Source organism: Lentinus tigrinus (assembly GCF_003813185.1).
Source record: "Lentinus tigrinus ALCF2SS1-7 unplaced genomic scaffold L226scaffold_18, whole genome shotgun sequence".
Classification (NCBI taxonomy): Eukaryota; Fungi; Basidiomycota; class Agaricomycetes; order Polyporales; family Polyporaceae; genus Lentinus; species Lentinus tigrinus.
The window spans coordinates 233,945-260,522 of record NW_027137927.1 but is presented as its reverse complement, the minus strand read 5'-3'; the positions used below and the strand labels follow the sequence as shown (position 1 = coordinate 260,522).

General features: G+C 56.3%; 11 protein-coding genes and 1 non-coding gene across 12 annotated transcripts; 5 read left to right on the top strand and 7 right to left on the bottom strand.

Annotated features, from left to right (window-relative positions):
- Window positions 1–17: 17 nt before the first annotated feature.
- Window positions 18–1,696, bottom strand: L226DRAFT_572389 (uncharacterized protein; the record flags this gene model as incomplete). The annotated part of the gene is made up of 3 exons (XM_067684670.1): window positions 18–35; window positions 96–898; window positions 955–1,696. The coding sequence occupies 3 exons, from the start codon at window positions 1,694–1,696 to the stop codon at window positions 18–20; spliced, it is 1,563 nt and encodes a 520-aa protein (XP_067533887.1).
- A 160-nt stretch (window positions 1,697–1,856) lies between these two features.
- Window positions 1,857–4,971, bottom strand: L226DRAFT_536430 (uncharacterized protein). The gene is given in 10 exon segments (XM_067681115.1): window positions 1,857–2,928; window positions 2,986–3,059; window positions 3,109–3,175; window positions 3,231–3,336; window positions 3,388–3,465; window positions 3,518–3,693; window positions 3,742–3,854; window positions 3,903–3,975; window positions 4,025–4,372; window positions 4,391–4,971. 10 exon segments carry the CDS (start codon window positions 4,846–4,848, stop codon window positions 2,064–2,066), a joined length of 2,358 nt encoding a protein of 785 aa, XP_067533886.1. The 5' UTR covers window positions 4,849–4,971; the 3' UTR covers window positions 1,857–2,063.
- A 65-nt stretch (window positions 4,972–5,036) lies between these two features.
- Window positions 5,037–6,778, top strand: L226DRAFT_489116 (uncharacterized protein). The gene is made up of 2 exons (XM_067677259.1): window positions 5,037–6,602; window positions 6,658–6,778. Exons 1-2 carry the CDS (start codon window positions 5,067–5,069, stop codon window positions 6,694–6,696), a joined length of 1,575 nt encoding a protein of 524 aa, XP_067533885.1. The 5' UTR covers window positions 5,037–5,066; the 3' UTR covers window positions 6,697–6,778.
- Window positions 6,779–7,438: 660 nt separating this feature from the next.
- Window positions 7,439–9,512, top strand: L226DRAFT_510726 (uncharacterized protein). The gene is made up of 2 exons (XM_067678270.1): window positions 7,439–9,219; window positions 9,299–9,512. The coding sequence occupies exons 1-2, from the start codon at window positions 7,474–7,476 to the stop codon at window positions 9,314–9,316; spliced, it is 1,764 nt and encodes a 587-aa protein (XP_067533884.1). The 5' UTR covers window positions 7,439–7,473; the 3' UTR covers window positions 9,317–9,512.
- A 61-nt stretch (window positions 9,513–9,573) lies between these two features.
- Window positions 9,574–11,584, top strand: L226DRAFT_510723 (uncharacterized protein; the record flags this gene model as incomplete). Its single annotated transcript, XM_067678269.1, has 2 exons — window positions 9,574–11,133; window positions 11,194–11,584. The coding sequence occupies 2 exons, from the start codon at window positions 9,574–9,576 to the stop codon at window positions 11,218–11,220; spliced, it is 1,587 nt and encodes a 528-aa protein (XP_067533883.1). The 3' UTR covers window positions 11,221–11,584.
- On the bottom strand, window positions 11,426–13,225 carry L226DRAFT_107753 (uncharacterized protein). Its single transcript, XM_067672095.1, has 3 exons — window positions 13,190–13,225; window positions 13,092–13,129; window positions 11,426–13,038 (listed from the first exon to the last, which is right to left on the bottom strand). Exon 3 carries the CDS (start codon window positions 13,020–13,022, stop codon window positions 11,661–11,663), a length of 1,362 nt encoding a protein of 453 aa, XP_067533882.1. The 5' UTR covers window positions 13,023–13,038; window positions 13,092–13,129; window positions 13,190–13,225; the 3' UTR covers window positions 11,426–11,660.
- Window positions 13,226–14,475: 1,250 nt separating this feature from the next.
- L226DRAFT_107826 (uncharacterized protein) lies at window positions 14,476–17,612 on the bottom strand. The gene is made up of 3 exons (XM_067672096.1): window positions 17,131–17,612; window positions 16,382–17,005; window positions 14,476–16,316 (listed from the first exon to the last, which is right to left on the bottom strand). The coding sequence occupies exons 1-3, from the start codon at window positions 17,415–17,417 to the stop codon at window positions 14,672–14,674; spliced, it is 2,556 nt and encodes an 851-aa protein (XP_067533881.1). The 5' UTR covers window positions 17,418–17,612; the 3' UTR covers window positions 14,476–14,671.
- Window positions 17,613–18,180: 568 nt separating this feature from the next.
- L226DRAFT_t161 lies at window positions 18,181–18,274 on the top strand. Its single transcript has one exon. It is a non-coding gene; the product is annotated as a tRNA-Arg (tRNA).
- Window positions 18,275–18,371: 97 nt separating this feature from the next.
- L226DRAFT_572383 (uncharacterized protein) lies at window positions 18,372–19,413 on the bottom strand (the record flags this gene model as incomplete). Its single annotated transcript, XM_067684669.1, has 3 exons — window positions 18,372–18,839; window positions 18,893–19,030; window positions 19,087–19,413. 3 exons carry the CDS (start codon window positions 19,411–19,413, stop codon window positions 18,372–18,374), a joined length of 933 nt encoding a protein of 310 aa, XP_067533880.1.
- A 410-nt stretch (window positions 19,414–19,823) lies between these two features.
- On the bottom strand, window positions 19,824–22,612 carry L226DRAFT_107589 (uncharacterized protein). Its single transcript, XM_067672093.1, has 15 exons — window positions 22,345–22,612; window positions 22,169–22,278; window positions 21,959–22,107; window positions 21,793–21,904; window positions 21,638–21,732; window positions 21,458–21,579; window positions 21,370–21,404; window positions 21,284–21,310; window positions 21,216–21,227; window positions 21,101–21,154; window positions 20,609–21,048; window positions 20,449–20,553; window positions 20,149–20,391; window positions 19,967–20,084; window positions 19,824–19,916 (listed from the first exon to the last, which is right to left on the bottom strand). Exons 1-15 carry the CDS (start codon window positions 22,462–22,464, stop codon window positions 19,910–19,912), a joined length of 1,749 nt encoding a protein of 582 aa, XP_067533879.1. The 5' UTR covers window positions 22,465–22,612; the 3' UTR covers window positions 19,824–19,909.
- Window positions 22,613–23,813, bottom strand: L226DRAFT_107638 (uncharacterized protein). The gene is made up of 3 exons (XM_067672094.1): window positions 23,688–23,813; window positions 23,456–23,622; window positions 22,613–23,113 (listed from the first exon to the last, which is right to left on the bottom strand). The coding sequence occupies exons 2-3, from the start codon at window positions 23,509–23,511 to the stop codon at window positions 22,762–22,764; spliced, it is 408 nt and encodes a 135-aa protein (XP_067533878.1). The 5' UTR covers window positions 23,512–23,622; window positions 23,688–23,813; the 3' UTR covers window positions 22,613–22,761.
- Window positions 23,814–24,352: 539 nt separating this feature from the next.
- L226DRAFT_614208 (uncharacterized protein) lies at window positions 24,353–26,261 on the top strand. The gene is made up of 6 exons (XM_067686602.1): window positions 24,353–25,073; window positions 25,135–25,246; window positions 25,320–25,754; window positions 25,821–25,849; window positions 25,922–26,051; window positions 26,121–26,261. The coding sequence occupies exons 1-6, from the start codon at window positions 24,378–24,380 to the stop codon at window positions 26,159–26,161; spliced, it is 1,443 nt and encodes a 480-aa protein (XP_067533877.1). The 5' UTR covers window positions 24,353–24,377; the 3' UTR covers window positions 26,162–26,261.
- The last annotated feature ends 317 nt before the right edge of the window (window positions 26,262–26,578 follow it).

Here is a 26,578-nt window from a genome sequence, read left to right as displayed (position 1 = left end):
AACTGCTGCGACATCAATCAAATTTGAAGCTCGACCTGCGAAAACGAATGTGAACGAACGAATCCAAGGTGTGAGGAAGCTGGGGGATGACTCACAGCGTCCATCGCAGCAACGAGGTCTTTGAAGTGAGCGTCCACTTTGATCAGGTCTTCGGCGAGGGGTTGACACTGATCGCACCAGAACTTGTCTGGGGAACCTAATTGCTGGGTCGCTTTCACGACAAGTTCCTGCAACGGAGAGAAAGGCCCATGGGGCCCTGCTGGGGCGTCGTCCAGCATCTGACGGATATGGCGACGTATCCACGTCTTCTCAGGCTGACGAGCTGGAGTGGTCGGTGCTTGAACTGTTCCGCGGTTCCGAGCCGGGACACCCCAAACGACGGTGCGAACTTGAGGTCGTGGCGGCACGGGCTGGGTTGAGACCGGTCGTAGAGGACTGCTCAGAACGTCCAGAGTCTCCTGTAGCCGTTCCGTCGCAAGTCGCTCGCATGAGCGGTAGTACGTCCACAAACGGTGGTAAGACAATGCGGGGATGCTCTCCATCTCATCCACGTATGCGCCCTCGAGGCGAGTGTGGACAACCTGACGGGCGGCTTCCCTTGCGCAATCGGAGTGTCCCGCCCCGATAGCCACACAATAGGCGCGGAGGGGAGTGGCCCCGACGACTTCTTTCCAGCAAGAGAAGAACCGTGCGCGCGATTCCGTGAGCCCATGCTGTTCTACTGCTGCGAGGATGCGCAAGAGGAGTGGGGGTTCGCCGGACAGCAGGTCATCGACGATGTCATGGTAACATATCCTGAGGAGAGCAGCTACAACGGTGTCGTCCTCCTGGAACTGGAGAGCCGGTAATGTTGACGTTGAAGATGAATCACCTTCGGCTGTCGTGTGCAGTTTTTGCACTTGCTCAGAAAGCGAGTGAGAAGCTGCAGAGAGCACGGCCGAATGCGCTGGAAACTGAACACCGTTGGACGAGCGACAAATGAGGTTTGGATTGGGGATGCTGCAGACAAAGCCTGGGCCAGAGATCGAAGTTCACTAGCGTGTGAACTGAGGAACTTGTATCCTTGATCAACCTTCCCGTTCAAGCGGTGAAACTCGACAAGGCGGTAGTAGTCTCCAGCGCTGATGCCCTCCATGTCGCCGAGCTCTTCAAATGTCAGTGGTCGACTCGTCACCGACGATGTCACGATCCCCCACGAGCCCGAGCTCAGTACCGGTACCAAAACTCTCGCCGCAGTGTAGGCCATGTTTTCCAACTGAAGGCGACAAGCCGTCGCCCACACCTGCATCGGATGCGTACTGGCAGCTGCTTGGAGATCTGCGGTGAGCACCGTGACAGCAAGCTCCATCTCGAACTTCATAGCTGCGCGGAGGGCAGGCTCGACCTCCTTCACCGTACGCTTTGCAGGCTTGTTGATAGGATAGATGATACGCAGGAGTGTCTCCAAGGCACCGCTATCCTCGCCGAGTTCGACAATGGGACGGCCGTACTTCAGCTCCTCCTGCCCCGCCGGCGGCTGGGGCACCTCGAACATCCCTTCGAATACTGGCGAAGCAGCAATCAGGATCTGACTGTAGACATAGAAGTCGACATGGTCCGATGTGCGGAGGATGATGTCTGTGGTAGGTTTATTGAACGGAGAAGGGGCGGTACGAGGCTCAGGAGGTCGATTAGAAGGGTTCGAGTTGCTTGCCATCGTGGATTAAGGAAGAGAACCGGGAGCTTTGTCAATACGTCGGCTTCAGTTGTTCATAGATACAAGTCAGGTTCGTTGAGGACTGGCACAATGGTCCATATACCACTCACAAGTGAGGCTTGAGACGAGTTGTCGCAAGTGCGAGTGCAGATACGTCGGACGCCTCGTGGTTGCGGCATGCTAACTGCATGTCAGTAGAAGCGGCTCCATAATCGGACTTCCAATCCACGTTTACCTCTTCCCTCGGTATGCTAGTCTTGTTTCCCGCGGTCACCGGTCACCACCGGGCATCTCAAGGTCCAGAGGATGCATTGACCAGAGTACGATGGTGACATCTGAACGGACCTGCATGACTTCCCTCATGAACTTATGTCCCACTACTCATCTCGAGCAGCGCCTCTATGCTCTTCCCTAGATCGCCTTGGTTCGCCTCCAAGACCCAATCTACGACCTCCGCATCCGTCGTCGGGAAGATCTGCCGCAACGTCTCTCGCGCCGCAACAACAGCCTTCTCGTGCGCTCGGTCGATCTCGTCCTGAAGCCCCGCCAAGTCGAGATTTGGCGTAGGAGTGCGCGAGACGTGTGGAGTCTCTCCCTGCGCGAGTGTCTGCACCCGCGGCGGCTGCAGCGTCTGCGACGGACCCATTGCGAGGGGCTGGTTGGTGTACGGCCCAAGACTCTGTGCCCGATATCGCGTGGGGGTGTCTTCGACCTGCGGGAGGTTCGAGAACTGCGCAGACGACGCCGAGTGGATGGAGGGCTGAGGCGAGTTCCGGCGTATACGGGGCTTGTAGGGAGTCTGTATTGGGGGTTGGTACGCGCCCTGCTGTGCATTCGTTGCGGGGCCCCCTGGTGTGTGCGGATATGCTGAGTGCCCATCCTGCTCGTACAGCTGTTGTTCCTGTTGCTCCCGTCCGAGCTCAAGTGGTGCGAACGGACCAGGAAGGTACGCCAGGGTGTCCTCCGCGCCGTCGAGCACCTCATTGAATATTCGGCTGATCGCGTTCAACGGCTTCGAGATAGTGTCTCCCGTCTTCTGCAGAAGCCGCCGGGCGTCTTCGGATAGAGATGTAGAAGGTGTTGGCAGCGAGAGTGGCTGCGCGGACTCCTCGCCGATGTGTGATGATGAGGAGCTGGCGAGGAGAGGGGGGGTTGAGGTTCCAGATACGACCCCTCGCTCAGGGGTCTGAGACCCTGTGCTTGGGAGCGACTGGATTGCTTCCTCCACATTCCTGCCGCACAATGCACGTCAGCGATCTACAATCCGAACAGCTTATGGTACGCCTTACCTCTCGAACTCTTCCTGGGTAATGTTAGATAGTGATGTATGATCCATCGTCTCGATGAAGGACACTGCACCCATCTGAGAGGGCTCAGCAGAAGGAATGGTATCCGACATGGATAACACGCACCAGACTGGACAGGTAGTAACCAGCCTCGCTCTGGAGCTTGGTTGGATTCCTGAACCGGTTGATGAATCTGCACACGAGTTCAGCGCTACACCTAGCAGACGCATCATGATGCCAGCACCCACTCGACGTTCGACAGAAGGTGTGAGGGGTTCGCCTTGATCACAACATAGATCAATATGGGCACAAATGTGTCGGCACTCTCGTCCTTGTGTAGATGTCGTATTAGCCCTGTAACTGAGCGTTAGTACACACTCAAAATCAAGGCAACGACAGGCGGACCGAAGATGACCTTGCAGCAGTTCAATATGCAGATAAGTTTGTCGCGGGGCGCCTTATAGTGATTGATCTTGAGCAGCTCTGCGGCATAGAACGTCAGCGCGAACATCACCAATATCTAAGACTAACTGACCTTGCTGCGCAAACATGAGGAATCCTTCGCTGCCCTCGCCTTCTGAGACGTCTAAGTGTTTCGCTTCTATCCAGCCAAACAATGCGATACGTTGCGCGAGGACGCGGTCTCGCTCTAGGTCGTCTGTCGTAACTGGGCGTGGTGGTACTACGCGCGCAACTTGCGGCGTGAAGGTGCTAAATATGTCTGAGTCCTCACTCGCGCCAGGATAGACGGACACTTACAAGTCGTACAGCCTGTTCATGACCAGCTTCTCCATCCCCTCCATCGCGTTGTCGAACTCCGCGTCTGATGCATTGCGCCAAACGTCGCACTCACGCATCCGTACTGAAATGAACTGCGCACATGTCAAATTCATACAACGACGAGCAAGGATCGCGCTCACGTTCAAGAAGTCATTGATGAGCTTGACCTGGTCATTTACCGTAAACGTCCGTTTGGCAAAGTTGCTCAGAAATCTGATAGAGATCAGCACTTTGTCACGGATATGAAGACGTGCCTACGTACGATCGGAGGTACTTGGCTACAGGCTCTGCACCCTTCAGCTTCATCTGGTCCAGGAACTTCTGGAAGTCGAACGCAGGCGGTTCCAAGTCCTTTCCCTTCCCTGACGGTGTACTTCGCCCACTCCCACTAGCGACTGGCTGATTGCTTGTACTCGGCGCATCATCCTGAGTAGGGGACTGAGGCGAGGACTGCTGCTGCGCGAAGGAAGATATCGTGGCCGGGGATGGGACCGCCGCGGCAGAGTCCAGAGAACGTGGTCGCTGACCACGAGTCAAAGGGAGGGCGAAGGTCCGTGCAAGAGCGGCAAGGGCAGGAAATGAGGGTACGGGCGAAGACGGGCGATTGGGAGTGGAAGGGCGGTTGGGGGTGGAAGGGCGGTTGGGGGTGGAAGGGCGGTTGGGGGTGGAAGGGCGGTTGGGGGTGGAAGGGCGGTTGGGGGTGGAAGGGCGGTTGGGGGTGGAAGGGCGATTGGGGGTAGACGGAGATGGTGTAGCCGGTGCCTTCGCAGGCGGCGGAGGTGGCGGTAGATGACCCTCGGAGTCCGCCCATGCTTGCTGAGCTGCCTTCTCCTCTGCGCTCACTAGTGGATCAAACTCAAGGAGGACCTCCTCCTTCACCGCCGCCCTATCCGCACCGTCCGACGGAGGCGCTGCTGCGAATCCTTGCGTCGCTTCGGCATCCAGCTGGGATACATCGGGCTCTCCATGCTCGCGTTTCGTTGGTGTAACAACTGTCGCGTCTTGCCATGGATTGGACTCGGGGACGGGATCACCAATCTGGGTCTTGCGGAGTGCCTCGCTCAGGTTGTCCTCCGTGTTCGACATTGTCACTGAGCAGACGTTCGGACGAAAGATCCGAGAGTCGCGCAGCAAAACGGGTAGCGGCGAGCAGCACGCCTTGGTTGCGGATAGCAGGAGTAGAGAGAAGAGGTGTGCTGGTGGTCGAGTAGAGAGTAGCACACAGGCGCCGCGAACTTCGACTCAAGGAAGGACGCGTCACGCCACCGCTCTCCCTTCGTTTACAACCACCACCATCTAGCACCATGCTGTCATTAGCCGGACATCCCTTCAACCAAGACACGGCCGACATTGCTCTATGCTCCTCGGATGATATTGTCTTCAAGCTGCACAAAGTTATCCTATGCCTCGCCTCCGACTTCTTCAAGGACATGCTCAGTCTTCCACAGCCCTCAAGTGTCGAGTCGGGCAGCTCTCAAGATGCCAACGATTTTGACGGGCTCCCTGTAGTCCATGTATCTGAACATAGCAAAGTACTGGATCGGATATTCCGACTCTGCTACCCCGTGGACGATCCGCCCCTGGAGACGATTGAAGAGGTGCGCTCGACTCTTGAGGCTGCGATGAAGTACCAGATGGCGGAGGCGGTCAAGATCACGAAGCGGAGATTGCTTGGTCTCGCGCGGGACGACCCCCTGAGGGTGTACGCCGTGGCGTGTTGCTTCAGTCTCGAGGAGGAGGCCAGTGCCGCTGCGCAGGAGGTCCTCAAGCAGAAGGCTCAGGAGGGATACGTGGAGGAGCTGGAGGAAATTTCAATTGGCGCGTACCATCGGCTTCTCTCATACTGCCAGCGTCGAGGACGAGTACGAGACCAGTTCATGTTCACCGTGCACCGTTCAGGTGTCCGAGGCCCTGCACCGTCCGTGACCTCCACCCCCACGTTGAATGCGATTGCGCTTGACACGACAGACAAAGCACTCGAGCCGAGAGTCGCGCTTCACCCTTTCGATGATCCGGAGGCTGAAATTACACTGGTGACTTCGGATGGCGTTGAATACCGCGTTCACAAGAAGATCCTGCAGCTTTCTTCCCCTGTCCTCTACGCCACTGCCAAGGGGCTTCTTGCTTCCGATCGCACGACTATCAGTGTCGCAGAACCCAGCCGCATCATGGATATTCTTCTCCGCCTCTGCTATCCCGTCCTCGAACCCGAGGTCGGTGACCTCCACGACATCAGTGTCGCGCTGGCCGCGGCAGAGAAGTACAATATGCAGAGAGCGTCGCAGGTCCTCCGCAACGCGATGGCTTCGCGTAGGGATAGCACCTCAGACGACCCCGTCGTGCTCTACGCGATAGCATGTCGATTCGGCATGCGTGACATCGCCGTCGCTGCTGCTAGGCGTACTCTCCACACTGAGATCATGCAGTCCTCCGTCTCCGAACTGGATTCAATTGGGGTCTCTGGAGGCTGCTTGTTTCGTCTGTTGGAGTACCAGCGGCGCTGCAAAGCGGCAATCCGTTCTATATTCAACGGCACTCATGGCTGGATCGACTCAGACATGCTCGCCCAACTGCAGCAGTGCTGTTCGATGGCGAACTTCAATCCGCTGTCACGTATGCCGTGCTGGTACGACGAGTACATGTCTCGCATCGGTGAGGAAGGGTGGCCGAGGAGCGAGATGGTACAGGATGAACTGCTGCTCCTGTCCGTAGTGGAGTCGGCCGAGAGGGCACAGAGGGCGAACTATCCTTGCGTCACCTGTTTTGACCGTCGTGGTACGTTCCTGTTGATAAGCTTCAGCAGGTGCGTCGCGGATACCATAGACTCTCTGGAGAGGAAGGTGAGCCCCTCGGTTTTATACAACGTCGTTTCCTCCTCATATTTCATAATAACAGGTAACTCTGCAGTGGACCGTACCTTCACAAGCACAATGAGTGCATACCCGAATCTTGTATGTTATGTACGTTGTTGCCCCGCTCTGCGTGCGACTATCGCACTTATGCATTAGCCATCCTCAATTCTGATAGTTTAGTTTTTAGTTTTGGGGATACGAAAAAGGAAGGACACGCGGTGATGGCACTTCAGCCGATGCCAGCGGACGCTGCTGGCTCCTGACCCTACTTTCGGGTTTTACGAGCGGACTACGAACATCGACCTCTCCGACACTTACCGGAGTGACACCTTCCCTTGAGCTCATCGCCGCTTTGCTGCTCTCAGATGGGTAAGACGAGCTAGAAGCGTTAACCATACTGCTCTCCTACTTGTTAGAGCAGCAATCTACCAGGTACCTTGAGTTCAGCGTCGTTGGACGAGCCGCGTGTTTACAGTCCTGTGTGAATTGAATTCAGATTACGATCCAGTATACGGACATATGTCTCGGAATAAGTGCACGCCGATACTCGCAGTGCGTTTTGATATCAAAACCGCATTAGGCAGCTGCCTATTTGGGAGGGGGCGAAACTAAACTACACTCGCAGAATTGAGGACGGCTATTGAGTGGCTTAGCCATGTCCTCGCGAGACCGGGCAGGGTGTTCCACGTATTGTACTGTACGATGTATACTTGTACCGAAATCGCCCGTGCGGCGGGCGTTTAGTCGGAGTTGAGCTTGAACGTGAGTTTTGACTCCGGTCGGATGTGGTCGGAGGAGATCCGAGTCGTGAACTTGGACTTGAACTTGTGCCAGCGAGTTGCATTTCTGCAACTTGGATATGCTCACCCTAGATCCAGGCACATTCGTTCCACCAACTCCAATCCACCTAATGCTTGGCTTCATACCTATATCCACACGGTCTCCTTCAGAGGATCTAGAGTCACCGACGTCAAGCATATGCATACCCCCCAGCCCATTCCCGGCTCAACCAGAGCAGGAGGAGATGCTGGAGGTCTCGTCCCCGTTCAATAGGCCCAGTGCAGATATCATTCTACGCACCTCCGACAAGCTCGACTTCCGTCTCCAAAGTCAGATCCTTCTCGAGGCATCCCCTGTTTTCGAGACGCTCCTGTCTCTTCCTCAACCCAGTCTGGACGATGGCGCTGTTCGTGACCATAATCCCCCCGTCATCGACATCGCAGAGAGCGCCAGGGTTCTCGATGCTTTGATGCGTATTTGCTACCCCATCGTCAAGCCCAAGGCACGACCGTTCCGGGACATCGAACCAATCCTCCGTGCTGCGCTGAAGTACGAGATGGAGCTCCCGATAGCAACGTTGGGTGACGAACTCATTGCTCATGCTACCCGGGCCCCGCTACAAGTTTGGGCCATTGCCTGCCGCACCGGTTTGGAGGACGTTGCACGGCGTGCAGCTGAACTCACGCTGTCGTCCCAGACGCTCGATATACCGGGGCTGGAGGACCTAGATGGCATCAGTGCTGGCCATGTCTTCCGCCTCCATGAGTTCCATCGGCTGCGGGGCAAGGTCGACTTCTCTTTCAAGCTCCTTACCCCGCCCTCTGTGGAGGTGGCGACTCCGCTTCCCGATGACGTGGCAACCACCAACAATGCTATCACGGATGTTCCCCTACCTGATCTCTGCATCGTGTCGTCCGATGAAGTCGAGTTCTTGGTTCACCGCAGCGTCATCGCTATGTCGTCGTCTGTGCTGCAAGCACAGGTAGACGATGCAGTACGCAACGCTACCGATGCCGCACAGCAGGACTCCCTGGATGTCGCTGGGTCTCCCAAGATCCAGGTGGATGTGCCGGGGGCCGTTCTTTCGACGTTGCTCAAGTTATGCTACCCAGGTGAAGTCGAACTTGCGTCCGATCCAGCTCACCTGGTCACGGTCTTATCTGCATCCGAAAGGCTTTACATGGATCGTGTTCGCCGCCTGGTCACCAACCGCTGGAGCACTGTAGCAAAAGCTAGCCCGTTACTGGCTTTCTTGCTAGCTACCAGTGCTGGTTTCCTCGATTGCGCCAAAGAAGCGGCGAACTACGCTCTCGAGAATGCATGCGAGGGAGTATATCTTCGGGAGATGGAGCACGCACCTGGCCTACCCTACCATCGCCTTCTCATGCACTACGTGTCTTGCAGAGCTATCGCCAAAAGCCTCCTTTCGGATGTTGCGAACGATCTGCGTTCGCACCCAAATGTACCGTTCGTGAGGCGAGATGTTTCGGCACGCAGTGATCATGGCTTCCGCACTCCTTCCCCGGAAGAAGTCTACATACCGGCGCCACCTACACAATATCATGGGCACGGCTATAATCAGAGATATTCACCCGTTTCCGGAGGCGGCTGGTGTGCCCCGCGGTCAAACCCTTGGCTCAAGAAGCATCTTGGACGGCTGTCCGAAGAGCTCGAGCAACAGCCAGGTCGTGTAGTGGCAACGACCGGAGAACTCGTCGAGGCGGCATGCGAGGCTGGCCAATGGTGTAGTTCCTGCCGCAGCCTTGCAGACGACATGTGCCGCATCGGCAAGACTCTCCAGGAGATTCCGCGGAAGGTCAAGGAGGTACGTCCTGGACCTCGTCGCTCTCAGTATGCTGTGCTGACGATTCATCCGAACTTCCGAACTGGCTCGGGACGCGCAGGTCGAGTTCGAACTGTGACTGCGCTATCACATGGTTCCAAGCCGAGAGTGGCGGTATATGATGCTGTCGCGTTATGATTGATTCTTGTACTTATATATGTCTAGTCGACACATGGAATGCTTACATCCTTCAATCACGCAGAGACGATAGTACTTCCGAGGAGACAGTACCCAACTGCGATGCCAACAAGTTTCATCATCTTGATTCGAAGCGCCGGCTCGAGACCGCTCCACAAGGACACAGCCCGAGGCATGCTCTACTTGTCTTCTACTCTCATGACCTCTCTCGACGACAACCCCTTCGCTGACCCTTCCGCAGATGTCTACATCTGGTCAGTGGATGGCGTACCATTCAAAGTACACAAAGTCATCCTTTCTCTCGCCTCTGATCATATGAAGAACATGCTGAACACTGCTAGCCGCACGACGCACTTACACGAAGGATCGGACCGGACAGAACATGACGGGGTCCTTTCGTTTCACTTCCCCGAGCACAGTGGCGTGCTCGACCCTCTATTCCGCCTCTGCTACCCCGTAGACGATCCCCCACTGGACTCCATCGAAGATGTACGCATGACATTGGAGGCAGCGAAGAAGTACCAGATGCGCGAGGCGGTGAAGATCACGAAGCAGAGGCTCCTGGGGTTCGCCCCAAGAGAGCCCATACGCGTATATGCCATCGCGTGCCAGCTTGAACTGGACGATATCGCACTCGACGCAGCCAAGGAGGTCCTGAAGCAAGAGGCGCAGTATACCTACGCAGACGAGCTAGAGACCATACCGGGTAGTGCTTACAGGCGGCTCGTCACGTTCTGCGAGAGCGGAGGAAATTCGGCAGACAGCCTCGTCGCTCGTCGTGTACCCCTTCCCACAGGGCCGTCTCGCACGGGTACGCCGAGCCCAGCTCTTACGCGTGCGAAGTCGCTCTCTACCTACTCACCCAGGCTCGTGGGTTCTGCTCTGTCCCCGAAGCCGGCACTACACCCGTTCAACGCGCGCGACGCGGACATTGTACTGGCCACATCCGACAACGTCCAGTTCCGAGCATACAGGAACATCATCGAACTGGCTTCACCGGTCTTAACGTCAATGCTCGCCGGCATCTCTTCCTCCACCGAGCGGCGCTTCTCCATGCCCGATCCTGTGCGCCGTCTATCACTGCCCGAGTCCAGCCAGGTGCTCTCCATCCTGCTCCGGATCTGCTACCCCATCGACGACGCGCTACCAGAAGACGTGCACACACTCCATCTCGCGCTCTGCGCTGCACGGGAATACCAGATGCAGAAAGCCATCCGGGTCCTGCAGGATGCGCTCCTCGCGCGGAAAGACGACCCCGCTGTACCCCCAGACCTGCTGTACGCCATTGCCTGCTGCTGCGATCTACGTTCACTCGCAGCGGCTGCGGCCAAACGCAGCCTCCACACAGCATTCACAGACAGCACGTTCGCGACGTTCGACAAATATGGCCTCTCCGGGGCGTGCGTCCAGCGGCTGTTCTCGTACCACAAGCGCTGCTGCGACGCGGCGCGCTACGTCGTGGGGGAGAAGTGGCGCACGCAGCTCGAGAGTTCGTGCAGGCTCGGGAAGTGGGCGAACGACGGGCAGGTGCCGTGCTGGTACGAGCGGTACATGGGCGCGATTGCGAAGGATCCGTGGCCGACACCGGCGACGGCGACGAACACGGAGCTCGTCCGCAGCGCGATATCGTCCTGCCACAAGTCTACCGGGGGCATCTATGGGAAGAAGTGCCGTTATTGTTCCGATCCCGCACAAATTGTCGTGTATACTGAGTTCACTAGGTACGTGGCAGAGACCATAGAGGCGTTGGAGAATAGGGTGAGCATTCTCGCACTATTGTACTGTCCCACCCGAGTATAGTACTAAACCTCTTTGCAGGTTGTCATTGAATGGCCGGGACAGTAATCACCTCAGCATATGTATCTCGTATCTATATCGCCTTCGTTGACTTGGAGGGCATCTTCAGGGCCACCTGTAACGTATTGGTCACTAACTTATGTCGCATACTGACATTGTATATAGCTGGTATAAGAGAATGGATCCTTACCGTGGACACCGACGCACTGACTGCGTTTCCATAGCGGTTGAGGACAGCAATGGCCCACGAGATCGTGTTCGTCATCCCGCACGCACCGTCAGGACAGCTGTAGGGCTGTTCCACAATTGCGGCGATGAAAGACGTGGCTAGCGGGGTCTGGACTGAGAGCGTCTGTTCGCAGGGCTTCTTGTGCAGCGCGTTCCGGAGTAACGAAAGGGCAGAAGATAATGTTGCGGAGGATGATGAAGGATGTGACGATGGCAGTGGATTGTCATCTTGAATGGGGGTATAAACCAAACACGACCTCCTACACTTTGCGGAGGAACATGATGAGGCCTTCGGCAATCGAGGACACAACTTTGCGACACTCCTCAATGTAGGACAGCAGGTACAAGTACGGCAGGCACTCGATATCCTCCATCTCTGGGATATACTGAGTTTGGATCGAGGCGATATCGTCAGTGCGACGTATGAGCTCCTGGGCGCAGAATAGTGCTTCATGCTTCCATCCGAAACGGACGGCCGCAAAGTAGAATCGTAGGGGTTCTCTCTTGGCGATTTTGGACCATTGCGCCTGGAGCATGCTCTCGACTTTGGCGAGCTTATACGTCCGGGATGCGCTAAGTATGTCGAGAAACTGCTGTGTGTCATATGCGGCGATATCCCGAAATTGAAGGGGATAGCATAGGCGAAGGAGCTCCTCCAGAACAAGAGCTTTTTCTGGCAGCTCATAGGTGGGCAGGTCCCCGTCGTCACTGCTGATATGACAGTAGGAGTCGTTGAGCGTCGACCACATGGCCGGTGAAGCCATCGCGATAACACTCTGGTGGGCGGAGAAACTGCAAGCGTCACAGCTCTTAAGAATGATATCGGGAGGAAGGGATATGTCCATGAAGAGGTCGCGCCTCTGAGGGGCTGGGGGAGGAGACTCTGTCATGCTCGGAGACCGGCTTGCTGTCCAAGCAGTGGTCAAGAGTTGAGACGGTCGACAAAGAGGGCCTATTTCTGTGAAATCGACTGACACTCGCTCGCCTTTGGACCCCTCGCAGAAGCACAGGGGTCCGGTCTTTGTGGTGCGTGTGCGGTTCAGCTGCGAAAGACGGAAGTACCCTCCGGCGGTGATCTCCTCAAGGTCGGCGCAAGTAGCACCGCTGACGCGATTCTGCACCACAGCGGCTTTAGCGGCCACCTTAGCCTCCGCCTCCATCCCCAAGGTACACGCGAGAGCGAACACCTGCAGAGGGTCTGCCTCGATGAACGCTTGCTGAGAGAGCGCCTTCCGCGATGCAGCAATGACGACGGGGACGTCATACTTCATCCCCGCAGCGAGGACCTCGCGGAGATGCCTCAGTGATCTGATCTCGGGATCCGCGACGGGATAGATGATGCGAAGGAAGGTCTCCATGGTCTGGCTATCCTCCGAGACGTCGACTGATGGTGTGAGCACTGCTTCTGGAGGCTGGGGGAGCGAGAGCATAGTCTTAAAGATCGGGGATGCGATACATAGGATAACCCGGTGGACGTAGAACTCGACATTGTCCTTGGTTAGGATAACGAGATCCGCATCGTCCATGTTGAAAGGGGACGACGCTTTCGTGGGCCGTTCCAGCGTCGTTTCTTTGGTTCCTTCGGAGGCCGCTGGTCGGTCGAATGCTCCAGACATAACCATGCTGCTGGAGGGATGCCTTCCTGTAATAAGCCATTGGAGTCTGTTGCCTTAATGATAGAACATACGTACTTGGTGATCACAGACTTGGGTGTCGCTCCAGGGGAACGCTGCAGACGATGATGATGAGATGAAGGTGTAAGAAGAACGGCCCTATAAGTATTTGCTACCGTCTGGAGCTGCGGAAGTCTGGACTTCCCTCGTGGTTCTCCACGCAGCAACTGCATGTTACTCAGAAAACAGCAGCAGCAGCAACATCTGGGGGGAAAATTCGAAGTAGCACGTGTTCACGCCCAGTTGCCAGTGCGTGTGTTTCCCAAACTCTAACAACACGCATGAAGTGCCGTGACGGCACATGGCGCACTATGCCGTTCACACGATCTCCACTAGCGAGCATCTGAGCCGGAGGGGTATGCTAGTGTATCGCAAGCTAGCTATGACGGCCGCGCGGCAGGCCTCCACGTAAACGACCATGGGATCGAACACGGCTCACGGTGTCCATCTACACATTGCCTATGCTTCAACGTTCCAGGCCACTGGGCAAGCAAAACTTACGAGAGTCCGAAAGAACAAAAGATACGCACTTTCGGCAGTCCTGTCACTAGTGAGGGCGACAGTCAGACTGGCGACGACACAGAAAAGGAGAGCGAACACACCTACTCCGGCCCTGTGGGGTCGGCGATGATAACTAGTCTGATGTGAACGTTAGTCGACAAGAGGTAGATAAATTCCCGTGGGCATCACTCACCGCAGAGGCTCAACGGTGTGTAAAAGGTGCACAAAGGCGTTGGAGGAATTTGATTCGAACAGGCGCCTCGCGGTAACGAAAGTGAAATCGGTCAAGAACAAAGAGCATGAAGCTCTGAAGACTAGACAGCAAGTTCGTCGTTCCACTAATAACGTACATGCGATAGAAGTACATCTATACAAACAACGGTGCGAGTGCGTATGCGTAGTGGAGACGGGTATTGGCGAGAACTATGGAAGGACGACCACATATGCGTACAGGGATTAGACAACGCATGACGGCGTTATTATGTGCAGGCAGTAAGTATAGAAGATGAAGTGCGCCAAAGAGCTTGTGAATGAGATGCACTAACGTGGAATGATTAATGGTAGGGGACATACACATATGTACGTGGATAATTGGTGGTCAGGGGAGGGGACGAGTGAAGCGGGGTCACGGGGAATAAATTGATAGGGTATGAAGTCATTCAAAATAGCGGAGAGCGGGGGGAGGGAAGGGGGTTCATAACACATAACGGGAAAAGCGGGAGACTTACGGGAAGGGGGCAGGGTTTGGGCTCCATGTCGAACCCAACCGCAACACTCACCGACGTACCCGCCTGCTCCTTCAACCAACTCCACGGATACTTCGAGCTCGACGACCTCGTAGACGGGTATGGTGGCAGGGAATCAGAGAGTCAATCGAACTTCGCAACGCCATAGAAGATTCATGCGAAGCCGACGGCAACAACTTCTCGGGACATGCGTTCGGAGCGCAGTCACCAGCGAGTTCGCGGATGTAGCGCCGCTGCTCCTCCAGAGTCCACCTCCACCTTCCGGATTGGTGACGGGATAGGCAACTTGATTGTCGGTGCACGCAGAGCTAATCTTCGACGTTTCTGCTCCTGCCCGTGTTGTGCCAGCTGCTACGCCTGGCTCGGCCCGATAGTCGACACGCTCGCCGTCTCGGTCGAAGACCCAGACACCGACGACGGCGACGACGGCATCCTCTCGCATATCTCTATCTCCAGGCTCGGCTCCTTCAGCACCAGGGAACGAGGCTGCCGGCGGTAAGACCCGCCATCGCTGCTGCTCCCACGCGACGGCGAGCTCACGACGCCCAGCGGGCTCGAGCTGTTGCCTAGCCGCCGCCCTGTGCGCTCCCGGCCACGCTCCTCCTCCCCCCCTCCTACCCTGGGACTCCTGCTGGCGCGAGATTCGTGCTCGCGCTGGCGGTCCCGACACCGCCCACTCTCGTTGGCGATTTCGATCGCCCTGCCCGTGGGGGAGATGCTGCCGATCGGCGAGCTCGTCCCTCTGCCCCTGCTCCTGCTCCGACTCCTTTCGCAGTCCGAGAGCGATGACGTGCGCGTGGACGAGCGCCCTCGCGAGCTGGACCCAGAACGAGAGCGCGAGTAGCTCGAGTGGTATGTCGATGAGCCTGTCGTCGTGCTGCCGCCGACGCTCGGGGAGCGAGGCATCCGGCCGCGGGTGGGCATGCCGTCGGAGGGCGAGAGGAGCAAAGGATCTGCGCAGACACTCGTGATTGGTGCGGAAGAGGGGAGAGTCGTGAGGTTGGAGTTTGACGATGTTGATGCGACAACGAGGGTGCTTGCAGGGCTGTAACAAGACACGGGGGTAGAAGGTAGCGATGCTGAGTCATACGCAGGCGAGGCCTGCTGCTCTGGTAGCCGGTCCAGAACTGGCGAGCGAGACGAGCTACTCTCGCGGGCGCGCTCTTGCCTCTCCTCAACGGCGTCGGTGACCTTGTTCACGACCACGAGGGGCATATCCAGACTTGGTGCCTTGGGAGAGCCAGTTGGACTGGGACTGGTGGATCTTGGACTACGCCGCCAGCTACCGCTCCGCCCGATTGCGACGCCTGCAGCGCCGTCCTCGCCAAGGTCAGGACCACCGAAGTAGTCATACACATTGTCCTGAGGAGGCATATCGTCAATATGCATCGGCGAGTCGACGATGTCTTGTGTGGGGAAGAAGATGCCAGAGCTGGTTCGCCGCATCGACTCCGACACACCCTCCGGCGCCAAGTCAACGCTCGATACCTGCGGAGAAGAACCGGGTGCAGGCGACCGGGGAAGCGGTGAGCGGGGATATGTGAATGTAGACCTTGAACCGACGCCGAGACAGGATTCCTCGTGGTATACGTCCTCGTTACTGGAAAGGCTGTAGCTCGCCGTCGGGATGTACACAAGGTCGACGTCCTCCGGTGACTCGAGAGCGCTCCCCTCGGGCAATATCGCGAATTCATTGCCGACACCGGTGCTATTGAGTAACGTCGGCGCGATGAGGGCTATAGAAACATGTTCCCGATCGGTGGACAAGCGACGGGCGACAGGCGGCCTGAGACCAGGCGCCGTCGCTTCCGGATCAAGGGGAGTCGGCCGTACAGACGATGTCGAGTTGGAGTGCGAGCGAGAGGACGCAGTGCGCATCTCCAGCACGTCGTCGTCGTCGTCTTCGGAATCTGACTCGAACCCCGCCGCATGATTGTAGTAATAGTTGGACGTCGGCTCGTCGTACTCGCCGTCGCAACCGGTCTCCGAATCGTACCTGTCATGAGGAAGAAGAGAATCAGTTGAAGATCGCTCATCAGTCAAAGTGACATGAGACTCAACTCGTCATCGTAAGTATCCGATATTGTGCCGTCACACGGAGGACTTGCCGAGGCGCGCCTGAGCTTGGGCTTCTCGATCGCGACACACACCTCGACAAATGTGTTGAACGAGATGTGCTTCTTCGTGTGGCCGCCTTGACTTTGCTTCGAGCTGCTAGAAAGGTCCCGCTCGCTTTCTGCAGAACCGGATGCCTCGCTGGATGACGTTGTCGTCTGGAGGCTCGGATGTCTCGGTCCGTTATGTGAGATCGCGGGGTCATTCTGGCGGAACGATCGGCCGCGCATGTCACTCGGCGTGTGGACGGGGGGAGGAGCGGAGGAACGAGTGCGGTCGCCTTCACGAGAGTCGTCATCCTCGTCACATGCATCACTATCGCTCTGAAGGAAGAAATGATTGGCAGGGAAGGAGAGGAGTTGACTTGTACTACGCCTCTTGAGGATGGGCTTCATGGGTGCCGCAGTCTGAGAGGCGGTTGAGTTGGTCTTGTATGGACCAGGAAGCGCATCAGTGCTGGTCTTGCGTTGCCCAGCGTGCAGCCTCGGGTTCTTATGTTGTGAGTAGACGGTCCAATCGCGGCCGATGTGGAGGGGGCCATATAGCCAAGTGACATCAGAGTCCTTGAGCCTGCCGCAGCAGAGGCGTCAGCAATTCGCACATATGGGGGGCGTCATGGCATCCATACGCGTCGCGCATGTTTGAGAAGCGCGATACGAGGAATATGAAAGGACGCAGAGGTATAAAGAGCGTACCAGTTGAGAGTCTCGGGGGAAATGGTCTTGAGGCCGTTCCTCTGCTTCCACCACGTCCTCCAGCTCGCGTTCTCGAGACGCATGCCATTGGCGATTGCGTTCTTCTGGCGTGTCATGCTGCGCCATGACCGCCACACATCTTCCTCTCTCCAGTTGTGAGAGAGGTAGTCGACTTGGCCTTCGGGCTGAGAGTCGAAAGAGGAGTCGTCTGGTACGGCGTTGTGGGTAACAGAGAGAAGCGGCATGGGAGGAGGGCTCGTCGAGGTCGAGGGGAGAGGGATGCTCATCGAGGTGTGTAGTTGGAGAGGGACTTGCGAGGAGGATCACCTTTCGGATCCCCCGCAGTGCTCGGGCGGCCTTGTCGTAAGCCCATTAAAGGCGGTGTCCACGGACGCGGGGAACGTCAAGCCATAGAGTGCACCCACCCCCGCCGTGCGGTGTCGTCCTTCCCTGTCAGGCCACTCGGCCCTTTGCGCCCCGTTTCGTATTCTCATGGCCACGGCGACATGCTGCGGCGAATGGTCACTTGACCTCGTCCTCCGCAGAGGCCTCCCGGACTGTCTCTCGCCCTCTCCCAGCGATGCAGTCTGCCAGAGCCATGCCAACCAAGGGCCGAGGCCAAGGTCCGACCGGGCGCAAGGCAGACAAACGCTGACAACACACCTGTGAAACATCTATCATCTCCGTCCTCGCCGCACCGCAACCCATCCTCCGGAGGTCGCCTTCGGATTCCTTCCGTGCACTTGGAGCTTTCCCCGCACTTCCGTCGCCCTAATAGCGAGCCTCAAACCGTCCGAGTGGCCGGGATTTTGCGCCGCGGTAAGGCCAGACGTCACCTTGTTTGTCCTTCCCGTTCTCCTGCGTAGTGGTGGAACGCGCAGGGCGTATGAATGCGACATGGTTCGATCAAAGCAAGGTGCGTATACCGGACTCCGGAGATTCGAAGACACTCAGCTCGCACGGGCGGTTGAGCGTCGAAGGCTCGAAGCAGTACATACCGAACGGTTTACTGCGATTAGGTGATCAACATAAACGAAAGTGAAGATCTAAGGCCGCCTGGCGTAATGGCAACGCGTCTGACTACGATAGGCGGTTCGATCGTTTCGTTATCAGGAGATTGCAGGTTCGACCCCTGCGGTGGTCATTACTTTTCAAGTTTCAGAACAACTTCTTTTGCTTGTCCAGTGGCTACTTTGGAAGGACACCGACAGTGTATGTCGGATATGGAATTTCAGTTCGTGTCAAGACAAAGAGGCAGTAATACACCCGTGAAACGAAGACCACACCAACGATGTATCGCAAGTAAACCAGAGAGGATAGAATCGCCTTGCCTGGTCTGTGAGAGACGAAGACTGCCCACGCCGAGGCACAGCGTCAGCGTGCTCGACATATTCCTCGGTGGTAGTGCGCGTCGGTGAGCTCGGCGCGGTGACGAACACCGTGGCGGGCGACAGACAGTGATCTGCTTCAGCGGTGCAATCGGGTGTCTGTGGGCGCGACGTAGATGGTGTCACGTAAACGGAAGAAGCGGGTGAGGAGGGAGTGCTTGAATCGTGGTCTGTGCCAGGTTGTTGTGCGCCCCGGGCTTCCTGCTGGCTCTCACCCTCGCCGTCCTTGAGGAAGGAGAAGTCCATGAACTCAATAGGATTCCTGAGGAGCTCATCCTCGTCAGCCGGTGTGCAGTCAACCGCGGTCGCAGTCGGCGCGGTCTAATGAATGGGATCAGCCAAACTCTCTGCTAGGGCTGAAGAAGTTCACGTACCGCAGGGCAGTGATCAGCTAGGACAGTCGACGGCGTAGACATAGCAGCACCGTCCTCGAGCATCTGCACATCGCGAGAGTCATTCTCAATCGGTTCGGGGAGCTGCCGGTCTTGATCGCTTCGCTGAAACGAACAACTCTGTGGATAACGCGGTCAACAGCGGTAGGTAGATTCAACCCTAGCGAGGGACGCACCGACTTCGCGAACGGACACACTCGACTAGCCACCGACGATATGTCGATGCTGTCGATACTCTCAAGTGACATATCAGACCCGGACGTCGAAGACGAGCTCGGAGACCCGGGAGACGGCGTGTTGCGGAGGGATGGTGGTCTCATGGGGAGGCCGGTGAAGCGGTCGATTCTTGTAGCCCAAGGATCGTGGTTGGTATCCGGTGGTGCGTCCGAACTCTCGTGACTGGAGACAGAGGCATCGGGCTCGTGTAGAACTGGCAAAGTCGACTGGGAAGGTGAGAGGGGAGAGGCTGAGGCCTTGTCGGAGAGGAGCGAAGTTGTGGCCATCGCGTTCAATGGAACGGAGCACCAAGGGTGGTTGTTCGAGCGAGTATAAAGACAAGTGAGGAGCAGAGGAGAGATTGCAGCGGGAGTGGTGGCGGTAAAGGAGAGAGGTGGGTGTGTGGCCGCGGGTGTTTATGTACGCGTCGGGTGGCTGGACGCTTTGGTCGCGTCAAGTCACATGGACAAAGCCGCATTGAGTGGCGTGGACGTCCCATTGGCCCGCTTGCACAGCAAAACCTTTGTGCATCTCAAAGGAGACAATGGAGAATGTGGAGAATACAGACCGGCGCACCTGACAATTGGTTCGCAAGCAAATCCTGTCGACCATGCGCCTCTCCACGAGCAGACGAGGTGCATCACCGTTTGAATACGAGAAAAAGCATACAGTCTCAGGGTATCGGGCAACTACCTATAGGCAATAGACGTCTTGCAAGGACCAGAGACGACTATCCGTCCACCTTGCCCTCCCCGAGGCGGCTTCTGCTCTCCTACATTCCATTTACCAGCTGTCATGAAGTCAGCATCGCAAATCCCAGCAAGCTACTCCAGCACTGACCTGTACGACTCGCTGTGCAGGTAGATCTCCGAGCACACCGACTTGCCGCGGACGATAGCGAGCTCGCACTCCGATACGGCGTTCCCAACATCGAGGTTGAACGAATCAGGACCGCATGCTATGAGGTGTAACGGTCTGCGTTAGCCTGTGCCGCGTGGTATACATGCGCGTCAGTGACGTACTCGCAACCGCGACCGTGCCCTGTTCAGCGCAGAACTCCTTGATGATGCCGGAAAGAATAGGACGGCCGGCGTGTTTGCTGATTACGTCGTCCGCCACAACCTTCTCGTCCTTCGTCGAGGTCGATGCCGCGTCATCGATGATGGTGGATCCGTCTGTCACGTAGTAGGATACAGAGACCATGAGCCCCTCAGGTGCGCTTTTAACAGCCCTGGACAGGATATCGTCGAACCACGACAATGCGTCTGCGGAGCAGAATAGGTCAGGACATGCAGTCGCTCGAGAGGCCTATGGTAGCATACCGATGCTCCTGACGGCCCAGACAATTTGTACCGCACGACACATCGTCTTCCCGGACTTGCTACCGCGTACAATATCGAGCAGAAGAGGGACGACGAACGTGACACCTGGAAGAGGCGATGAGGTGGAGATATAGCAGGGATGAACGAACAGAATACGAACCTGAACCGCCAGCAAGGAGCAACACTCGGTCATATGCGTCAAGCTTAGCCTCGACGCCGCCATAAGGCCCGTCCAACAAGACACGCGACGTCTTCAGGCCTCCGCTCTTGGCTACTGCCCCGAGCCGGGCAGTGATCCCGCCAAGGACGCGAGCATATATTTCGATGACATTGCGACCACCATCCTTCTCCGCTCCCGATCCGGGCAGCGAGGCGACCGTGAACGGGTGCGATGACGCTGCATGGATCCCGAGATCGAGGAACCGCACGAAGAAGTGCTGACCAGGGCGCCACTTCAGCTTCGTCGGGACCGTAATCTTGACCATGTTATCGGGGAGGGCTTCCAACGTAGCATCCGAGGTCAGACCGTTGATGAGAGTGCGGCCGTACCGGGCGAACCAGGAGAATCCGTATAGCGCTGCACTGGCCCAGAAGTAGTCCCTGCCATTTGGCTGTGAGATGTGCCCTCTGCGTGAGAGGTGATGATGCTTACCAGGACGTCAGGCGGAAGTCGCAGTGAATAAAGAGAGCGGGGACGAAGATCCCGCTGGCACTGGACATTAGGTTAGCCTCAATGTCGGAGTCACGACCGTAAGATGCACGCGTACATGAAGTGCAACCTGGACACACGCGTTAGCTTCAGCGAAGGAGACAGTAGCGCAAGTAAAGCACATACTTTTTGAACGTCTCATAGTAACGATTCCTACAAGCATTACGAAAGCATGAGTGATGGCCAAACGTAGGAGCAGCCATGCTACGTGCCTGATCGGACCCCAAGACATGAATACAAGCCACGTCTGAACTAAGCGGTCAGTATTGATCGACTCTCAGGATAACGCTGCGTACGCACCTGAGGGACCAGAGCAGCGACCCCAGTCCAGTAAAACGACGATGTGTTCCAGTTCTCGACCATCTCACCCCGGCGGATGTTCTGTACGATGAATGGGAACGTATGGATCAAGGAAGTGATGTCTGTTCCATGCTACTACTGAGAACACCGCAACGAAGGCATCGACAAATGAACACGTACACATGATCCAAGCAGTCCATCTGTGGTACACCTGCAGCTTCTCATGCGAGACCCCAGTGAACATACCGACCAGGTTGACTTTCGTAGCGAAGACCCTGAGTTCCGAGACACACGTGTGAATTTGTAAGTAGCAAAGAAAAGATACGTATACGCACAGCAGGAAAGGCAGAATCGCGATGGATATCCATCCAGATCGTGTTGCGATGGGCGGACTGTGTCCCATGGCAACGTTGGGCCACACGTACGGATGGGCGGCGAAGGTTAACGCTTCGCACCAGGTGAGGAACATCGCCGTACGTGGAAGACATATGAAGAACTTACCAGCAAAGAATATCACAAAGCCCGCAACGATAACGACAGCACTAAGCGGAGGCGAGTAGTAGTCGACGACAGGAACGTAGATCTGCCTGGATCCAAGAGCCCTTGAAGCCGCAATGACCTTGCTGTACAACGGAGCCTTGCGGAAAAGACTGCCAATCCTGGATCGAGAGTGAATCGACAAGGTGCGGATAATCAACAGACAATCCTTACCGCGTACGCTGACCGAGTTGGAACAAGATATTGACGAGAATGAAGAAGGCGATTCCGGCGCAGAAAAAGTATACCGTAGCTCGCGCGTAGTCCCAATCGGCCGTGTACCACTGAGTCGTGAGTTGCGAGTCAGCACGAAGACGAAAAAGATGTCCTGGACGGAGATAAGGACATACATTGTGCCAGCGAGACCTGATGAGTTTGAATTGTTCGAGAGTCATCACAGTGGAGTTATACCCAGACGAAATCCGTGATGAGTGCCAAAGCACAGGATGGTCGAGCCACATGCGTCCCATGGTGTCGAGGTAGCGAGATAAATGCAAGCAGTCGCAACGAGACGACTCCTAGAGGACCGACCAGCGAGAGTTCGAGTTTTGTCGTAGCGTTACGAGTGACGGGTGACGTGACCAGGCGTAACGGTGCGGGAAGCTACGGAGCGCAAGTCGACTGGGGAGGTCCTCCGTCGCCAGCGAAGATGGTAGGCCCAGGTCGCCAAGATAGGCAGATAACATCGAGGTAGATCCGGTAGATTTGCTCGCGTGAACGTCCGCCACGCATGGCTGCCTGAGTACTGAGGATAGTAGATTGTGAGCTCACGTTCGCCCCTTCCGGCGGGAATAGTAGCATTGCCAGTGAGTGCGAGCGCCGGGTGGGAGATCTGGGTGTATAGGATAAGCCAACGCTGGATGCTTGTGGGGAAGAATCGGGTGCAGGTGACCGGGGAAGGGGTGAGCGAGGATATATGAATGCAGACCTTGTACCGACGCCGAGAATGGATTCCTCGTGGTATACGTCCTCATTATTGGGAAGGCTGGAGCTCGCCGTCGGTACGTACACAAGGTCGACGTCCTCCGGCGACTTGAGAGCCCTCCCCTCCGGTAATGTCGCGATTTCGTTGCCCAAGATCCATTGGCAGATGAGGGCGAAGACACCGTCTTCTGAGACCTAATCAACCCTGAAAATCAGTCATGTAGGCGTAAGATGGCTCTGGAGTTACCCCGACATCTTTGTGGAGCAGCCGACCACCGGCGGCACTTTACCAATAGACAGGGGAAGGAGAGAAAGAAGAGAAAGAAGAGTTCGCAAACAAGTCATGTCCAAGGCAGGACCAAGGCGCTCGGACTTCGCCTAACCCGTGTCTGCCAGACTATTGAAAGGCCGATTAGTTTGCGGCGAGTCTTGAGGAGGAGTTCAAGTTGGGAGGGGGCGCGGGTGCCCTCGGCCGATACATTTGAGACAGCTCGAGCAGAACCCGAAGGAAGGGGAGACGAGAATTGATAGACGTACCCATGTACTGCACCAGTGCACCTCATCGAGAAGACAGGCAATGCTAGGTGACACATAGAAACATGATAGAGATGGTGAATGCGGCAGCTATAGAGCCTGGCTGCAAAGTCGCTTGGGAGACTTGAACGAATAACGTAATGCTGTCAGTCAACCTGGTCTACAGGATGCTGAAAGCATAGGTTTGGATATACACATCAGATATATAGAGAAGGTGATCGCTGAAGAGACGTACCGTACAGAGGAGTGCCGACAACACTGCTCAGGCCAAAATAGCGCATGGTTCAAGTCAGGCGTGTGTGCTTCTCGACAGAAACAACATCGGAGACACTCTGCACCGTTTCATTGTACCCTGTAGTACATCCAAGGGGGCACGAGGGGCACCAAAGGCGCATGTAGAAGAGGGGGAGGGAGAGGGGGGAGGGGGGAAGAGACGGGCAGGTGAAATGAGGCATTTCTGCGACGGCTAGACGCCCCGGTCATTCCCGACACTGGCGCTTGGCTGCTCGAGTCGCGAATCTGGTTCCTGACTTGACTGTGGACTTGCATAGAAACGGAGGCAAATATTCTTCTATTCACAAGTTGAAAAGTGTTCTCAGCTATTGCACTCACTCCTCAAACATCATGATGTTCAGCGGTAATAACGTCAACCTTCCGAGTCCTTCCACAACACGTAGACTGCCAGCAGTGCCAATCTCGAATCTCCTCCAACAGGAAACCAGATGGTCGATGCTCTTGGGTTAAACTGCTTCCCAAGAATACATTTTCTAGATCAGTACCAGAACCGTGCTTACGTCACAACGCCGATAAGTAACGGATAAGTATCAGACGACCTTCGTCCCAGACGCCCTTCGAACACATGGCCTCGCTGAGCATATCTGGGTGTAGTGGTCGTGTTCAGCTTTCACCTCAATCTCTGGCATTCATGCACTCTACTTTGTCCCGCGATTTACACCTCCCCCCGGAGATCTGGTGGATGGTAATCGACATCGTTGGTGCACCTTCGCATGGTGGAGCATCAGAACCCCGCTCTCACTACCCAACCCTCCGGAACTGTGCCCTTGTTTGCCAGCACTGGCTTCGGAGGAGCCGATGGGTGCTCTATCGCAGAGTATATCTGTTATCGGAAGCCGTTGCATCTCTCTTCGTCCGGACGCTTACTGAGGACTCAGCGCATATTGGTGTCCTGGCTAGCCTTGTCCAGGAGGTGTACATCGATGGAGTATGTCACCCGCAATTCTGGAATTGGCCACCCGGGAAGTCATCCTTTGTGGTCCTACTTCAACACCGTCTACCCCACATGCATACTCTCAGCCTCTACGACCTCAATATCAATCCTAGATACCCAGCCGATTTCCTCTCGCGTATCTCTCAGTCCCCGATCCGGCACTTGACATTGTGGAACTGCCCTCTGCCACTCATCAATGTCTTCACGATCATCTGGTCGCTCGACGACCTGCACTCCCTCACTCTCCATCGAGACACCCCGACCTGGTACCGTCTAGGGAGTGTCAGCCCGTCTGCTGCAAGTTTCGCGATTGAATGCCAGGAGCTCCAGTCGATGCAGACGGCCTCCAGGGCCCCTCCGCGATGCCGACAGCTCCGGCAGCTCACACTCGGGGTAAGCGTTATCACTGTGATCTGGCTCTCCAGACGCATGCTCATGTTCGCTGTACCGTCAGGGCATGTATGTGCAATCGAAGGCTTTCCCACCGCCAGGTGCCCTTGGACAGGAAGTGACTCGGCTGCATCTAGTCTTGCAAGCTACCAGGGGTGCCACATCGCGGGATTTCGGTAAGTCGCGTGCACAGAGGTCCTAGCGGCACATTGCCAGCACGACCTCACCAGGCTTCCCCATGACTTGCAGGACTGCATCCCATGTTTGTACCGACACTATCTGCCCTCCAGACCTTCCATGTCAACTACGCTCTGACATCTGAGGAAGCGTACATTGGAAACACGGACTCTTTGCTTTCACCTCCGCGTCGTGCAAGCTATCGCCATTTCATCTCTTCTATGATTTCCTCCCTCTCACGTGTGAGCTCCCTGCGCGTTCTTTCTTTCGCATTCACCTTGTTCGGGTATTTCGACCCCTTCACCGCACCGGTGCGGTGGTGCATCGCACGCCTACTCTTCTACGATGAAATGCAGGCGCAGCTGCGGTCCATCCCGTCCGACGCTCGCATCTATGTGTCGGTGGAAGATGACGAACCTGTCAGGACCCGGATCGTGGACTACTGGCGCGGTATACTCGGGGATCGTTTGCCTGACTGGCGTGACCGCCTCCATGTTCATGTACGCAGTCAGTAGATCTCCTTCCTCGTCCTCATGAGCGAAGATCTTGTGCGACTGACTGAGTTGTTTCCAGGTTTTCCTAGGCCCCAAACGACATCCGAAGTAAGCCCATGAACATCACTTGATATGATCTAATGAGCGCTGAATGCATCCCACTACTGGCCATGGCGACAGAAACTGCACTATGTAGGGCCTTCCGAGGCAGACAGCATACACGCGGCGAATCGTCAGCTATGGTTCGCCTATGCGAAGACTAATCCAACGCCACCTCCTTGGGACCGATCCGGTCTATGCTTAGGCAATGGTGAGCCATGTCGCACTCACTCTGCTCGCCTCGTCTCACAGTGTGTCCCTGGCTCATGCTGGTTTCTAGATCCCAGCGCGCGGGCGGCGATGTCTGAGGCTCAAGTATAAGGAGACATCGTTGTAAGCCGGCGAGGGACCTAGTGTCCCAATGCAGCCCCCATTGAACTATGACTATATTAACGACCGACACCCTCGGTCGACCCCCAGCACGCCTGTCCAAACTCTTGGACGCGAGCGGTCTGATGTGCCATATCATTTTGGACGACGACTACTCAAGGCATACGTGCTCCGCCAATAAGAGACATCGTTGCAAGCGGCCAACGGCGGCTATCGGTATCGAAACGTCGCTGTTGCAATGCCGCATGCGTGCACGTCAATCACACAGATCCCATACATCTTCAGCGCTGCCAGCCAACAGCAGCAGGGCAAGGTCGAATGTGAGGACCTGCAGGAACCCTGCATCAGCAAAATCTCCAAACACTTCCGAGGATTCCTGTGCTTGCAAAGTGCCGGGCCGGATTGCAC